The 17,764-nt window shown below is 37.7% G+C and overlaps 2 protein-coding genes across 5 annotated transcripts in view; one reads left to right on the top strand and one right to left on the bottom strand.

The window, feature by feature from the left end:
* The window catches only part of trim71 (tripartite motif containing 71, E3 ubiquitin protein ligase), a 139,694-nt gene that overhangs the window by 20,713 nt on the left and 101,217 nt on the right, over window positions 1–17,764 (top strand). The gene's annotated exons all lie outside the window — the stretch shown is intronic.
* Window positions 5,390–17,764, bottom strand: part of LOC133636367 (adenylate cyclase type 2-like) — a 49,876-nt gene continuing 37,501 nt past the window's right edge. The window contains exons 10-15 of the mRNA XM_062030358.1: window positions 17,657–17,697; window positions 17,504–17,584; window positions 17,306–17,375; window positions 14,121–14,218; window positions 10,785–11,206; window positions 5,390–5,553 (exon numbers count right to left, since the gene is read on the bottom strand). Coding sequence (XP_061886342.1) covers window positions 5,390–5,553; window positions 10,785–11,206; window positions 14,121–14,218; window positions 17,306–17,375; window positions 17,504–17,584; window positions 17,657–17,697 — 876 coding nt within the window. The remainder of the gene's footprint in view (window positions 5,554–10,784; window positions 11,207–14,120; window positions 14,219–17,305; window positions 17,376–17,503; window positions 17,585–17,656; window positions 17,698–17,764) is intronic.

Below are 17,764 nucleotides of genomic sequence, written 5' to 3' on the forward strand. Positions count from 1 at the left end.
TCTGAATACATGATATATGTCTGAAATGTGATACAAGTTGAATGATACATGTCTGAATACATGATACAAGTCTGAAAATACATGATATGAAATGTCTGAATACATGATACATGTCTGAATACATGATACCTGTCTGAATACATGATACATGTCTGAATACATGATACATGTCTGATATACATGATACATGTCTGAATACATGATACATGTCTGAATACATGATACATGTCTGAATACATGATAATGTCTGAATGAAATGTCTGAATACATGATACATGTCTGAATACATGATACATGTCTGAATACATGATACATGTCTGAATAATGAAACATGATAATGATACATGTCTGAATACATGTACATGTCTGAATACATGATATATGTCTGAATACATGTCTGAATACATGATACATGTCTGAATACATGATACATGTCTGAATACATGATATATGTCTGAATACATGTCTGAATACATGATACATGTCTGATTACATGATACATGTCTGAATACATGATATATGTCTGAATACATGATACATGTCTGAATACATGATACATGTCTGAATACATGATACATGTCTGAATACATGATACATGTCTGAATACATGATACATGTCTGAATACATGATACATGTCTGAATACATGATACATGTCTGAATACATGATATATGTCTGAATACATGATACATGTCTGAATACATGATACATGTCTGAATACATGATACATGTCTGAATACATGATATATGTCTGAATACATGATACATGTCTGAATACATGATACATGTCTGAATACATGATACATGTCTGAATACATGATACATGTCTGAATACATGATACATGTCTGAATACATGATACATGTCTGAATACATGATACATGTCTGAATACATGATACATGTCTGAATACATGATACATGTCTGAATACATGATAACATGTCTGAATACATGATACATGTCTGAATACATGATACATGTCTGAATACATGATACATGTCTGAATACATGATAAATGTCTGAATACATGATACATGTCTGAATACATGATACATGTCTGAATACATGATACATGTCTGAATACATGATATATGTCTGAATACATGATACATGTCTGAATACATGATACATGTCTGAATACATGATACATGTCTGAAAACATGATACATGTCTGAATACATGATACATGTCTGAATACATGATACATTGTCTGAATACATGATACATGTCTGAATACATGATACATGTCTGAATACATGATACATGTCTGAATACATGATACATGTCTGAATACATGATACATGTCTGAATACATGATACATGTCTGAATACATGATACATGTCTGAATACATGATACATGATACATGTCTGAATACATGATATATGTCTGAATACATGATACATGTCTGAATACATGATACATGTCTGAATACATGATACATGTCTGAATACATGATACATGTCTGAATACATGATACATGTCTGAATACATGATATATGTCTGAATACATGATACATGTCTGAATACATGATACATGTCTGAATACATGATACATGTCTGAATACATGATACATGTCTGAATACATGATACATGTCTGAATACATGATACATGTCTGAATACATGATACATGTCGATACTGATACATGTCTGAATACATGATATATGTCTGAATACATGATACATGTCTGAATACATGATACATGTCTGAATACATGATACTTGTCTGAATACATGATACATGTCTGAATACATGATACATGTCTGAATACATGATACATGTCTGAATACATGATACATGTCTGAATACATGATACATGTCTGAATACATGATACATGTCTGAATACATGATACATGTCTGAATACATGATACATGATACATGTCTGAATACATGATACATGTCTGAATACATGATACATGTCTGAATACATGATATATGTCTGAATACATGATACATGTCTGAATACATGAACATGATACATGTCTGAATACATGATACATGTCTGAATACATGATACATGTCTGAATACATGATATATGTCTGAATACATGATACATGTCTGAATACATGATACATGTCTGATACATGATACATGTCTGAATACATGATACATGTCTGAATACATGATACATGTCTGAATACATGATATATGTCTGAATACATGATACATGTCTGAATACATGATACATGTCTGAATACATGATACATGTCTGAATACATGATACATGTCTGAATACATGATACATGTCTGAATACATGATATATGTCTGAATACATGATACATGTCTGAATACATGATACATGTCTGAATACATGATACATGTCTGAATACATGATACATGTCTGAATACATGATATATGTCTGAATACATGATACATGTCTGAATACATGATACATTGATACATGTCTGAATACATGATACATGTCTGAATACTTGGATACATGTCTGAATACATTTACATGTCTGAATACATGATCAACACTACAGGAATGGCAATACTTCACTTTAAAGCTGTAAATATTCATACACTTATGATTACAGTATGTAGAGCACTTATTGGTCACATGATAGGGACTATGTACTTTGTATACTTACGTATGTAGAGCACTTATTGGCCACATGATAGGGACTATGTACTTTGTATACTTACAGTATGTAGAGCACTTATTGGCCACATGATAGGGACTATGTACTTTGTATACTTACAGTATGTAGTAGCACTTATTGGCCACATGATAGGGACTATGTACTTTGTATACTTACAGTATGTAGAGCACTTATTGGCCACATGATAAGGACTATGTACTTTGTATACTTACAGTATGTAGAGCACTTATTGGCCACATGATAGGGACTATGTACTTTGTATACTTACAGTATGTAGAGCACTTATTGGCCACATGATAGGGACTATGTACTTTGTATACATACAGTATGTAGAGCACTTATTGGCCACATGATAGGGACTATGTACTTTGTATACATACAGTATGTAGAGCACTTATTGGTCACATGATAGGGACTATGTACTTTGTATACATACAGTATGTAGAGCACTTATTGGCCACATGATAGGGACTATGTACTTTGTATACTTACAGTATGTAGAGCACTTATTGGCCACATGATAGGGACTATGTACTTTGTATACTTACAGTATATAGAGCACTTATTGGCCACATGATAGGGACTATGTACTTTGTATACTTACAGTATGTAGAGCACTTATTGGCCACATGATAGGGACTATGTACTTTGTATACTTACAGTATGTAGAGCACTTATTGGCCACATGATAAGGACTATGTACTTTGTATACTTACAGTATGTAGAGCACATTATTGGCCACATGATAGGGGACTATGTACTTTGTATACTTACAGTATGTAGAGCACTTATTGGTCACATGATAGGGACTATGTACTTTGTATACTTACAGTATGTAGAGCACTTATTGGCCACATGATAGGGACTATGTACTTTGTATACTTACAGTATGTAGAGCACTTATTGGCCACATGATAGGGACTATGTACTTTGTATACATACAGTATGTAGAGCACTTATTGGCCACATGATAGGGGACTATGTACTTTGTATACTTACAGTATGTAGAGCACTTATTGGCCACATGATAGGGACTATGTACTTTGTATACATACAGTATGTAGAGCACTTATTGGTCCACATGATAGGGACTATGTACTTTGTATACTTACAGTATGTAGAACACTTATTGGCCACATGATAGGGACTATGTACTTGTATACTTACAGTATGTAGAGCACTTATTGGCCACATGATAGGGACTATGTACTTTGTATACTTACAGTATGTAGAGCACTTATTGGCCACATGATAGGGACTATGTACTTTGGTATATCTTACAGTATATAGAGCACTTATTGGCCACATGATAGGGACTATGTACTTTGTATACTTACAGTATGTAAAGCACTTATTGGTCACATGATAGGGACTATGTACTTTGTATACTTACAGTATGTAGAGCACTTATTGGCCACATGATAGGGACTATGTACTTTGTATACTACAGTATGTAGAGCACTTATTGGCCACATGATAGGGACTATGCACTTTGTATACTTACAGTATATAGAGCACTTATTGGCCACATGATAGGGACTATGTACTTTGTATACTTACAGTATGTAAAGCACTTATTGGTCACATGATAGGGACTATGTACTTTGTATACTTACAGTATGTAGAGCACTTATTGGCCACATGATAGGGACTATGTACTTTGTATACATACAGTATGTAGAGCACTTATTGGCCACATGATAGGGACTATGTACTTTGTATACTTACAGTATATAGAGCACTTATTGGCCACATGATAGGGACTATGTACTTTGTATACTTACAGTATGTAGAGCACTTATTGGCCACATGATAGGGACTATGTACTTTGTATACTTACAGTATGTAGAGCACTTATTGGCCACATGATAGGGACTATGTACATTTTATTTTGGCTTTAACTCTTAGGCATTCACAAGAAATTTATACTGAAATTGCATTTTTTAGTTTTTTTGAATTGTTTATTTATTTATTTTTAACAGGTTTACCAAAGCACAGCCCAAGGGCCATCTTTTATTGACCTGTGGCACACTGTGATTATAAAATTAAACTAAAAAAAAAGCAAAAGGGCCCATTGTAAAGAGAACAAGCTGAAATGTTGATATAAACTCATTTTATTTACTTACTGGGGCGTTGGTTTGACATCAGCAAAGACGTATGAGATGGTAAAGGTAAAGTTTGGCCTTTTCTTGTATTTCAGTCAAGTTATTTACAAAAGCTAAACATGCTAGGCTATAGGCTACAAGGAGCTAGAAATTTGTAATAATAACTGAACAATATTGCAGCGTAATTAAGCACGTGTCAATATAATATTACTTACACATACAAAGTCGCCGAGGCAGAAAGTATCCAGTAACAAACGTGTCCGCATCATTCAACTTACTGTGTCATGAGCTAAACGTCATCAAATATTGTCATCTGATTTACAACAATACTAGCAAATTAGCAAGTTAATAAGCTTTATAAAAAAAACTGTTGAGGTGTTTACTTTTTGGTTTCAAACATTTTCAGTTCGATAACTGTCGGATTGGACTCGAAATTGGATAAAACCTGAGGTCAAAAATCGTATCGAGACCAAAAAATGCAATAAGAATAAGGTGCAAAACATGAAAGTTGAGACAAATAGTAAAACAATTTCTTGAAATTGTGCTTAGAGCCGCCCGGGTGTACCTAATGAAGAGTCCCGTTGACTTGTTTGTGACATGTGACTTCACAGCGCCGTGACGGGCGTGACACAGCGATTGAAACGCCGTCATGAGGCCGGGACCACGCGACCCTCAGCTGTTTGCACTTGGACTCACCATGTTGAAGACGGCCATCACCAGGATGAGCGTGGTGGTCGTCACGGTGAGGACTAGTCGCAGCCAGGGGTTGTCGGTGACGATGACGCGGGAGGAAGTGCTCGACCACACGAAGGAGCACACAGATCCCTTCCTCCTTGCTGGAAATGCAAAAACACAACAAAATAAAGCTTTGGAGCTTTTATTGTGACACACTTTGAGTGAAAATTGGGACGCCATCTTGAAGTGGTGATGAGGAGCAGGCGAGCAGCCTAAACTGACAGTTGACATGTAGAAAACAAAGATGCTAAACTGACAGTGACAGGTAGAAAACAAAGATGCTAAACTGACAGTTGACAGGTAGAAAACAAAGATGCTAAACTGACAGTTGACAGGTAGAAAACAAAGATGCTAAACTGACAGTTGACAGGTAGAAAACAAAGATGCTCAACTGACAGTTGACAGGTAAAAAACAAAGATGCTAAACTGACAGTTGACAGGTAGAAAACAAAGATGCTAAACTGACAGTTGACAGGTAGAAAACAAAGATGCTAAACTGACAGTTGACAGGTAGAAAACAAAGATGCTAAACTGACAGTTGACAGGTAGAAAACAAAGATGCTAAACTGACAGTTGACAGGTAGAAAACAAAGATGCTAAACTGACAGTTGACAGGTAGAAAACAAAGATGCTAAACTGACAGTTGACAGGTAGAAAACAAAGATGCTAAACTGACAGTTGACAGGTAGAAAACAAAGATGGTGTTCAGCGTTTTCCTGCTCAAATGAGCGGACTGTTGAAAATAGGAATCGGGGGATGACTTTTCACAAGTAATATTTAACATTAACGTACTATTGGTTGTGTTTTGTGAAAAGAATATTAGCACAGAGTTGAGAAGGAGCAAAGATCTTCAATAGACTGAAATCGTAGCCGCTAGCAAACAAGAGTATGACCATAATAGAATTGCTTGTCAATGAAATGAATTACATTTAAAAATGTCATACTTGAATAACATTAAGTTGAAATAATGAAGATAAAGATTGTAAGACATAATTTGGTTTTATTCTGAATCCAGTGAAACAGATTGGTGGTTTTAGCTGATATAAAGACTTTCAGGTGTTTATATATGTTTATGTTGAAGTATTTGGCCGACACTTTTATCAAAGCGACATACATGAAAAATACATATAAAACAATCAGTGTAAACATGATCATTTAAGGAAGAATGTAATAGAAAATATCAATACAAAGTGTCAAGACAGAATAAACTCTCTGCTGCTGCAGCAACACAGATACAGTCTATAAGATGTATAGATATCTAATGTATTCATACATTGTTTATGTAGCATGTATATATAACCTCATCATATTGTTTCTTCTATTTAAAAATAGCTGACTGTTTTTTTCCTCCTTCTCTGGAATTATATTCCCAGTTTTGATCTGGGACGTCTGGTCATTCATAGCATATAAGAATATTCTATTACTGTTAAGCAAACTATGAATAATAAAACATGTGTCCTTTATCATAGCTACACGTATGACAGAAAAGCACGTGAAAATCAGTGGTATTCAGTGAGGTCAAATTAATTAAATGTCATTGCTCCTGCCAAATGAATTGCACTGATCACCACTCCAAGATGGCGGCCCGCGTCTCGTCAGCGCCAGTAGGCAGTAGCGCTCCATGCTGCGTACCCTTAGAAGATGTCTATGGTGGGCGGCAGGAGAGGACGCTTGTTATCGCGCATGCGCCTGTCTCATAGCGCAAACCCGGAAGCAGATTCCATTCAATAAAACCGTAGCAAGAGGAGAATGTTTGAGTTTATTTACTTCACAAATTAAAAGAACAAAACATTTTGAAGTGCGTCGGTGGTAGAAATAAAGTAACAGATTTATTTTAGAATGCTGCTAAGAAAATGTTCATCTTAATTTCCCGAAACGAACTAGGAATGAGATGAACGATAATGAAGCAGGTGTGAATGATAAAGAGTACATAAACATTTAGATTCACTTCCGCACAAACTTGCAAGATAGTCCACAACAATAGCAACCTTCTTCTGGAAGGAACCTGTTTTCCTTCGGATGTAAAACACCTCCCATCAATAAACTGAGCTGTTTGGATCAACTTTGAGACATTTAAAAGTTTTGTTTCCATGATTTTCCTTCGAAAATACTCTTTCTTTGCATCCGCCCCGATACTTTCTTCGTATTCCGAGCGCAATCCAAGATCAGTTCTTGATGCTGTCATCTATTTGAGGCGTAATATTTCTCATCTGTGCCTATAATACAGTTTTTTGAAATTAATTATTATTATTATATTTTTAAACGGTTCAATTTATTTATTTTTATAAAACAAAAAATATAATGATTAGTCAGCAGAAACGGAAAACTGTTGAAAAAGAGCAGTGTGGAACGCTGCATTTAAAAAAAATAAAAAAAAACTATTTATTTTATTTTATAAACTTTTATTTATAAACTGCAACATTTACAAAGAATCGAGAAATAATAAGAATCAAAATAAGTACAAAAACAGTACAAAACAGCACCAGGGGGTTGTAAACTCAGTAAAGTAACTAAAATAGAATGCGATATATATATATATATATATATTATATATATATATATATATATATATATATATATATATATATATATATATATATATATAATATATATATATATATAACAAAGTGCAAAGCCATAGGCTCACACAAGTTCAGTAAATAATTTAAATGTGGAACACATCATCGTTTTCACAGCTTTTGCTTGTTAGAGGTAGAGATTGATTTGACGTAGAGTTCTTATTATTTTTTAAAGGCCCAAAAAGAGGTCAAGTATTGAGAAACTTACATTTATGAATATAAAACTTAGCCAATAATATCATGAGGTTCAATTAAAACAAGTTGTAAGGCTCTGGAATGGCTAGGGTGACGTCATAGGTCAACCAGAAAATATATATATATATTTTCATTTTTTATTTTTTTTTGTCCTGTCCAGCTTCTCAGGCAAATCATATAGTAGATGTAGATGATCATATAGTAGATGTAGATGATCATATAGTAGATGTAGATGATCATATAGTAGATGTAGATGATCATATAGTAGATGTAGATGATCAATATAGTAGATGTTGATGATCATATAGTAGATGTAGATGATCATATAGTAGATGTAGATGATCATATAGTAGATGTAGATGATCATATAGTAGATGTAGATGATCATATAGTAGATGTAGATGATCATATAGTAGATGTAGATGATCATATAGTAGATGTAGATGATCATATAGTAGATGTAGATGATCATATAGTAGATGTAGATGATCATATAGTAGATGTAGATGATCATATAGTAGATGTAGATGATCATATAGTAGATGTAGATGATCATATAGTAGATGTAGATGATCATTATAGTAGATGTAGATGATCATATAGTAGATGTAGATGATCATATAGTAGATGTAGATGATCATATAGTAGATGTAGATGATCATATAGTAGATGTAGATATCATATAGTAGATGTAGATGATCATATAGTAGATGTAGATGATCATATAGTAGATGTAGATGATCATATAGTAGATGTAGATGATCATATAGTAGATGTAGGTGATCATATAGTAGATGTAGATGATCATATAGTAGATGTAGATGATCATATAGTAGATGTAGATGATCATATAGTAGATGTAGATGATCATATAGTAGATGTAGATGATCATATAGTAGATGTAGATGATCATATAGTAGATGTAGATGATCATAAGTAGATGTAGATGATCATATAGTAGATGTAGATGATCATATAGTAGATGTAGATGATCATATAGTTGATGTAGATGATCATATAGTAGATGTAGATGATCATATAGTAGATGTAGATGATCATATAGTAGATGTAGATGATCAATAGTAGATGTAGATGATCATATAGTTGATGTAGATGATCATATAGTAGATGTAGATGATCATATAGTAGATGTAGATGATCATATAGTAGATGTAGATGATCATATAGTAGATGTAGATGATCATATAGTAGATGTAGATGATCATATAGTAGATGTAGATGATCATATAGTAGATGTAGATGATCATATAGTAGATGTAGATGATCATATAGTAGATGTAGATGATCATATAGTAGATGTAGATGATCATATAGTAGATGTAGATGATCATATGTTGATGTAGATGATCATATAGTAGATGTAGATGATCATATAGTAGATGTAGATGATCATATAGTAGATGTAGATGATCATATAGTAGACGTAGGTGATCATATAGTGAGATGATCATATAGTAGATGTAGATGATCATATAGTAGATGTAGATGATCATATAGTAGATGTAGATGATCATATAGTAGATGTAGATGATCATATAGTAGATGTAGATGATCATATAGTAGATGTAGATGATCATATAGTAGATGTAGATGATCATATAGTAGACGTAGGTGATCATATAGTAGATGATCATATAGTAGATGTAGATGATCATATAGTAGATGTAGATGATCATATAGTAGATGTAGATGATCATATAGTAGATGTAGATGATCATATAGTAGATGTAGATGATCATATAGTAGATGTAGATGATCATATAGTAGATGTAGATGATCATATAGTTGATGTAGATGATCATATAGTAGATGTAGATGATCATAGAGTAGATGTAGATGATCATATAGTAGATGTAGATGATCATAATAGTAGATGTAGATGATCATATAGTAGATGTAGATGATCATATAGTAGATGTAGATGATCATATAGTAGATGTAGATGATCATATAGTAGATGTAGATGATCATATCGACTGTTCACATTTACTTACAAAAGAGAAGTGTAGGATACTTCTCTTGTTGCCTTATTTGTATTTGACTTTATTAAATGTATTTATATTATCATTTGGTGCAGCCGGGCCGGAGCAGGAGGTCAACTGGAAAATAAATTAATTTAACCGCGCTAAAAGTAAATAGTGAAGTGAAGTGAATTACATTTATATAGCGCTTTTTCTCAAGTGACTCAAAGCGCTTTACATAGTGAAACCCAATATCTAAGTTACATTCAAACCAGTGTGGGTGGCACTGGGAGCAGGTGGGTAAAGTGTCTTGCCCAAGGACACAACGGCAGTGACTAGGATGGCGGAAGCGGGGATCGAACCTGCAACCCTCAAGTTGCTGGCACGGCCGCTCTACCAACCGAGCTATACCGCCCCAATAGCGCCCCCAGTGTACGGGAGACACATCGCGTATGACCAATAGTCGCATTATAGAGAGTGTGTGGACGCTTGGACTTCACACGTTGATGTGAAAATACAAACAACCAAACTACCTGAGATATCAGCATCATTTGGTGCATGGAGTTGTCATTTCACCAGTTGATTGTGTTGAAGAGTGAGTGAGGGAGTGGCCACTCACCAGTTGATTGTGTTGAAGAGTGAGTGAGGGAGTGGCACTCACCAGTTGATTGTGTTGAAGAGTGAGTGAGGGAGTGGCACTCACCAGTTGATTGTGTTGAAGAGTGAGTGAGGGAGTGGCACTCACCAGTTGATTGTGTTGAAGAGTGAGTGAGGGAGTGGCACTCACCAGTTGATTGTGTTGAAGAGTGAGTGAGGGAGTGGCACTCACCAGTTGATTGTGTTGAAGAGTGAGTGAGGGAGTGGCACTCACCAGTTGATTGTGTTGAAGAGTGAGTGAGGGAGTGGCACTCACCAGGAGGTGAGCAGCAAAGCACAGCAGCAGGATGAGAGCCAGCAGCAGGAAGGCCACACCAAAGGAGATCCCCAGCACTGCACTTCTGCAACACACCACACCATAAAGCTGGTGAAGACTCCTAATGTCTTCTGCATTTATCAGAATGTATGCTAGTTTGTGTAATGGATGCACTTGAAGGCATCAGTGCTCCTGATTTAAGAAGTGTTCTACAGTGCATGACGTCACGGCTCCATCCTGACCAGAGGTCGGGGAAATAAGAGGGCTGAGTTGGGAAATCGATCAGACTTTCAGCCGCTGGATTAGCACTTTGGCCCGCCCAGGCTGTAAAATGAGCGTGACTCCCTCCTTTATGCTTTGCTCAGCCTGATCTATAACCACCGTCATTTCTACATCCTGCCCAAATAGCTTCCTCACATCCGTCTGCTGCCACAGCTGGGGCTTGCCCACTCGCTTGGCCACTCGCTTGGCCACTCGCTTGGCCACTCGCTTGGCCACTCACTTGGCCACTCACTTGGCCACTCACTTGGCCACTCGCTTGGCCACTCGCTTGGCCACTCGCTTGGCCACTCGCTTGGCCACTCGCTTGGCCACTCGCTTGGCCACTCGCTTGGCCACTCGCTTGGCCACTCACTTGGCCACTCACTTGGCCACTCACTTGGCCACATCGCTTGGCCACTCGCTTGGCCACTCGCTTGGCCGCTCACTTGGCCACTCACTTGGCCACTCACTTGGCCGCTCACTTGGCCGCTCACTTGGCCGCTCACTTGGCCACTCACTTGGCCACTCGCTTGGCCACTCGCTTGGCCACTCACTTGGCCACTCACTGGGGCACTCACTTGGCCACTCGCTTGGGCACTCGCTTGGGCACTCGCTTGGCCACTCGCTTGGCCACTCGCTTGGCCACTCGCTTGGCCACTCGCTTGGCCGCTCGCTTGGCCGCTCGCTTGGCCGCTCGCTTGGCCACTCGCTTGGCCACTCACTTGGCCACTCGCTTGGCCACTCGCTTGGGCACTCGCTTGGGCACTCGCTTGGCCACTCGCTTGGCCACTCGCTTGGCCACTCGCTTGGCCGCTCGCTTGGCCGCTCGCTTGGCCGCTCGCTTGGCCACTCGCTTGGCCACTCACTTGGCCACTCGCTTGGCCACTCGCTTGGCCACTCGCTTGGCCGCTCACTTGGCCACTCACTTGGCCACTCACTTGGCCGCTCACTTGGCCACTCACTTGGCCACTCACTTGGGCACTCACTTGGCCACTCGCTTGGGCACTCGCTTGGGCACTCGCTTGGCCACTCGCTTGGCCACTCGCTTGGCCACTCGCTTGGCCACTCGCTTGGCCACTCGCTTGGCCGCTCGCTTGGCCGCTCGCTTGGCCGCTCGCTTGGCCACTCGCTTGGCCACTCACTTGGCCACTCGCTTGGCCACTCGCTTGGCCACTCGCTTGGCCGCTCACTTGGCCACTCACTTGGCCACTCACTTGGCCGCTCACTTGGCCACTCGCTTGGCCACTCGCTTGGCCGCTCGCTTGGCCACTCGCTTGGCCGCTCGCTTGGCCACTCGCTTGGCCACTCACTTGGCCACTCGCTTGGCCGCTCACTTGGCCACTCACTTGGCCACTCACTTGGCCACTCGCTTGGCCGCTCACTTGGGCACTCGCTTGGGCACTCGCTTGGCCACTCGCTTGGCCACTCGCTTGGCCACTCGCTTGGCCACTCACTTGGCCACTCACTTGGGCACTCACTTGGGCACTCACTTGGCCACTCGCTTGGCCACTCGCTTGGCCACTCGCTTGGCCGCTCACTTGGCCACTCACTTGGCCACTCGCTTGGCCACTCGCTTGGCCGCTCACTTGGGCACTCGCTTGGGCACTCGCTTGGCCACTCGCTTGGCCACTCGCTTGGCCACTCGCTTGGCCACTCGCTTGGCCACTCGCTTGGCCACTCACTTGGCCACTCGCTTGGCCACTCACTTGGCCACTCACTTGGCCACTCACTTAGCCACTCACTTGGGCACTCACTTGGCCACTCACTTGGCCACTCACTTGGCCACTCACTTGGGCACTCACTTGGCCACTCACTTGGCCACTCACTTGGGCACTCACTTGGGCACTCACTTGGGCACTCACTTGGCCACTCACTTGGCCACTCACTTGGGCACTCACTTGGCCACTCACTTGGCCACTCACTTGGCCACTCGCTTGGCCACTCGCTTGGCCACTCGCTTGGCCGCTCGCTTGGCCGCTCGCTTGGCCGCTCGCTTGGCCGCTCGCTTGGCCACTCGCTTGGCCACTCACTTGGCCACTCGCTTGGCCACTCGCTTGGCCACTCGCTTGGCCGCTCACTTGGCCACTCACTTGGCCACTCACTTGGCCGCTCACTTGGCCACTCGCTTGGCCACTCGCTTGGCCGCTCGCTTGGCCACTCGCTTGGCCGCTCGCTTGGCCACTCGCTTGGCCACTCACTTGGCCACTCGCTTGGCCGCTCACTTGGCCACTCACTTGGCCACTCACTTGGCCACTCGCTTGGCCGCTCACTTGGGCACTCGCTTGGGCACTCGCTTGGCCACTCGCTTGGCCACTCGCTTGGCCACTCGCTTGGCCACTCGCTTGGCCACTCGCTTGGCCACTCGCTTGGCCACTCACTTGGCCACTCGCTTGGCCACTCCCTTGGCCACTCACTTGGCCACTCACTTAGCCACTCACTTGGGCACTCACTTGGCCACTCACTTGGCCACTCACTTGGCCACTCACTTGGGCACTCACTTGGCCACTCACTTGGCCACTCACTTGGGCACTCACTTGGGCACTCACTTGGCCACTCACTTGGCCACTCACTTGGGCACTCACTTGGCCACTCACTTGGCCACTCACTTGGGCACTCACTTGGGCACTCACTTGGCCACTCACTTGGCCACTCACTTGGCCACTCGCTTGGCCACTCGCTTGGCCACTCGCTTGGCCACTCGCTTGGCCACTCACTTGGCCACTCACTTGGCCACTCACTTGGGCAAGACGAGGACCTGCACGATGAATATGCAGGAGAAGATGAGGCAGGCGCAGGTGATGTAGTACTTGAAGGCAGGCAAGGTGGTGGATCTGTACTGTGGAGGAAAGACACAGAGTGGAAATTAGCCACACCGTGACACTTCTTTTCTGGAAGTCCAAATGTTTGGGAACAGTTCACGGAACACACTTTTTTTTTTTTTTTCCTTCCAGCGTGACTCAAAGGGTCCATTAAGGCCTAGTTGGATGAGTTTAGTGTGGAAGAACCCCAGAGTCCTGACATAAACTCCATCAAACACTTAGACGGTGATATTGTTCATCTGTTGCATAATTCAACACGTCAGAAGAGTAGGAGGAAGAACATCTTATTTATAATCCATTCCCTTTCTCTCTTACCATTTTCTTTAAAATGTATATTTGTTTTTTACCATTTCCTAATAGGCAAATAAAATGATACATACATTTTAAATAGTTTACTAAAAAGTTGACTACTTTATCATTTTCTGGCATGATATAATAGATAAATATAACCAGTACTGTACAAATAATAAATAACAGATTTTTAGAAAACATTAAAAATGTCAACAATTTGAAATGAATAGATTCACTTAATAATAAAAAAAAAGTTACCTACTTTAACATTTTGTGACATGATATAATGCATTAATATAAACAGTCCTGTATGTATGTATATATATATATATATATATATATATATATATATATATATATATATATATATATATATATATATATATATATATATATATATATATATATATATATATATATATACCAGCTCTTTTGATGTAAAACATCAATTTGTAAGAAATGTTTTTATCAAATAAAAAGAAAGTTGACTTATTTTCTGACATAAGGAATAAATATAAACAGTAATTTATAAATATAACAGCTTTTTAGACATGTAAAATGTCAATTTGTAAATCAGATTATTCAATAATAAAAAAGTTGACTATTTTATCCTTTTCTGACATGATATAATAAATAAATATAAACAGTACTCTATATATAATAAATGAAGGCATGTTAGATAACATAAAATGTCAAAAAAAAGTTAATAGAGGTTATTCAATAATTGACTATTTTATCATTTTCTGACATAACGGGAAAAAAATATAAAAAGTACTTTTTATATAATAGATAATGTCTAGTTAGATAACATGTAAAATGTCAACAATTTGTAATAGAGATTATTCAATAATTTAAAAAAAGTTGACTATTTTATCATTTTCTGACATAACGGAAAAATATAAAAAGTAATGTTTGTATAATAGATAATGTCTTGTTAGATAACATGTAAAATGTCAACAATTTGTGATAAATGTATTTATTACATTATAAAAAATTTGACTTGTTTTCTGACATGATGTAATGAATAAATATAAACAGTACCGTTTATATGATAAATGAAGGCTTGTTATATATACTGTGTAAAATGTCAACAATTTGTAATTATTATTATGATTATTCAATAATTTAAAAAAGTTGACTATTTTATCATTTTCTGACATGATGATGGATAAATATAAAATGTTCTGTAGAAATAAAAAATTTTTTTAGACATGTAAAATGTCAACAATTTGTAATAGATTTAATGATAAAAAGTTGACTATTTTATAATTTTCTGACATGATGGATAAATATAAAACATTCTGTAGAAATAAAGTTTTTTTTAGAGATGTAAAATGTCAACAATTTGTAATAGATTTAATGATAAAAAGTTGACTATTTTATAATTTTCTGACATGATATAATGAATAAATATAAACAGTACTGTATAAATACTGCCTTGTTTAATAACATAAAATGTCAACAATACGTAATAGATTATTCAATGACTATTTTATCATTTTCTGACATCATATAATGGATAAATATATATATATATATATATATATATATATATATATATATATATATATATATATATATATATATATATATATATATATATATATATATATATGTATGTGTGGGAAAAAATCACAAGACTATTTCATCTCTACAGGCCTGTTTCATGAGGGGTTTTCCTCAATCCTCAGGAGATAAAATCTCTTGAGGATTGAGGAAAACCCCTCATGAAACAGGCCTGTAGAGATGAAATAGTCTTGTGATTTTTTTCAACACATACATATTACGCTCTACCACGGTATCGAGCACTATTTTTTTGGATAATCTAATTAAGACATACATACATATATATATATATATATATATATATACACATACATATATATATACACATACATACATACATATATATATATATATATATACATATATATATATATATATACATATATATATATATATATATATATATATATATATATATATATATATACATATATATATATATATATATATATATATATATATATATATATATAAAAAATAAATAACGACATGTTGGATAACATGTACAATGTCAATTTGTAATAAATGGATTCACTCAATAATAAAAAAAAGTTGACTTATTTTCTGACATGATATAATGGATAAATGTAAATAGTACAGTAAATATAACAATGGCTTCTTAGATAACACGTAACATGTCAACATTTTGTAATAGATTTCAGCAATGAAAAATGTTTTCTATTTGATCATTTACTGACATGATAAACATATACAGTACAATAAATAACATGTTGGATGATAAACACAGAAAATGAATGATGCCTCCTCCATTCAACTGGATCATATTAGTACGGTATATTGTGACATCATTTTACTCCACATATTGTGACCATTCCACTGAATGTTTGTGTCACTAGGAAACAAAATAATGTATAAATTAAAGTGTCCTGCATACTGGTCTGATATTTGTTGCCTGTCTAAAATCATACTTTACCATGAAATATAATTCAATCCTGCAGATAAGTATTTTTCCAATATTTGATTTTTTTTTCTCATTATTTATATATTTATTCTATATTTGAAATGTTGTTAAAATTCCCACTTGAGTCCTGCTGCTCTAATTAGAATATTTGAACATACAGTATGTGAACCAGAAAGGTAAGTTGTTACAAGTGACATGTGGATGCTGTGGGTCCTTTAAAAAGCAAACACCGCAGTTTGTTTAATGACCGCAGTTACCAGTACAGCAATGGATGACTCCTCCCTGAAAGCAATGATGACGTGTGCTTTGTAAGCCACGGCCTTACCTCGGTCTCCAGAGCTTTGTTGTGAAAGAACAAGGAGATCCTCTGGATGTCCTCGGACTTCAGCCACTGTCTAGAGAAGAAGAGTAGAGATGAGCACATGCCCTGCACACCAAGTGTCTGCAGGTAAACACGATACAAACACACGATGATGCACTTCAACCAAACTGGAACTTATTGGTGCTTATTTGAAACGATTACTTCTGCGAGTTGATTCCATCAATGGTGCGAATCATCCGCTCATTGAGTTCCTCTTCGAATCTTCTCCGCTGAGACTTGGACCTGGTAAAAAAAAAGAAAAGAAAAGGTGGTTCAGTTAGACACGGAAACTGAAAAGAGACAATTTTGGCTTACCTCTCCCGTCTCTGGAAGTGGTACTGCCCCATGGGAACATCCTGACAACAGGAGGAACACTGTGAGACTGGACTTAAATACTCCAACAATGAGGACTGGAAGGTGCTG

The sequence above is a fragment of the Entelurus aequoreus genome, linkage group LG20, assembly GCF_033978785.1.
Source record: "Entelurus aequoreus isolate RoL-2023_Sb linkage group LG20, RoL_Eaeq_v1.1, whole genome shotgun sequence".
Lineage (NCBI taxonomy): Eukaryota > Metazoa > Chordata > Actinopteri > Syngnathiformes > Syngnathidae > Entelurus > Entelurus aequoreus.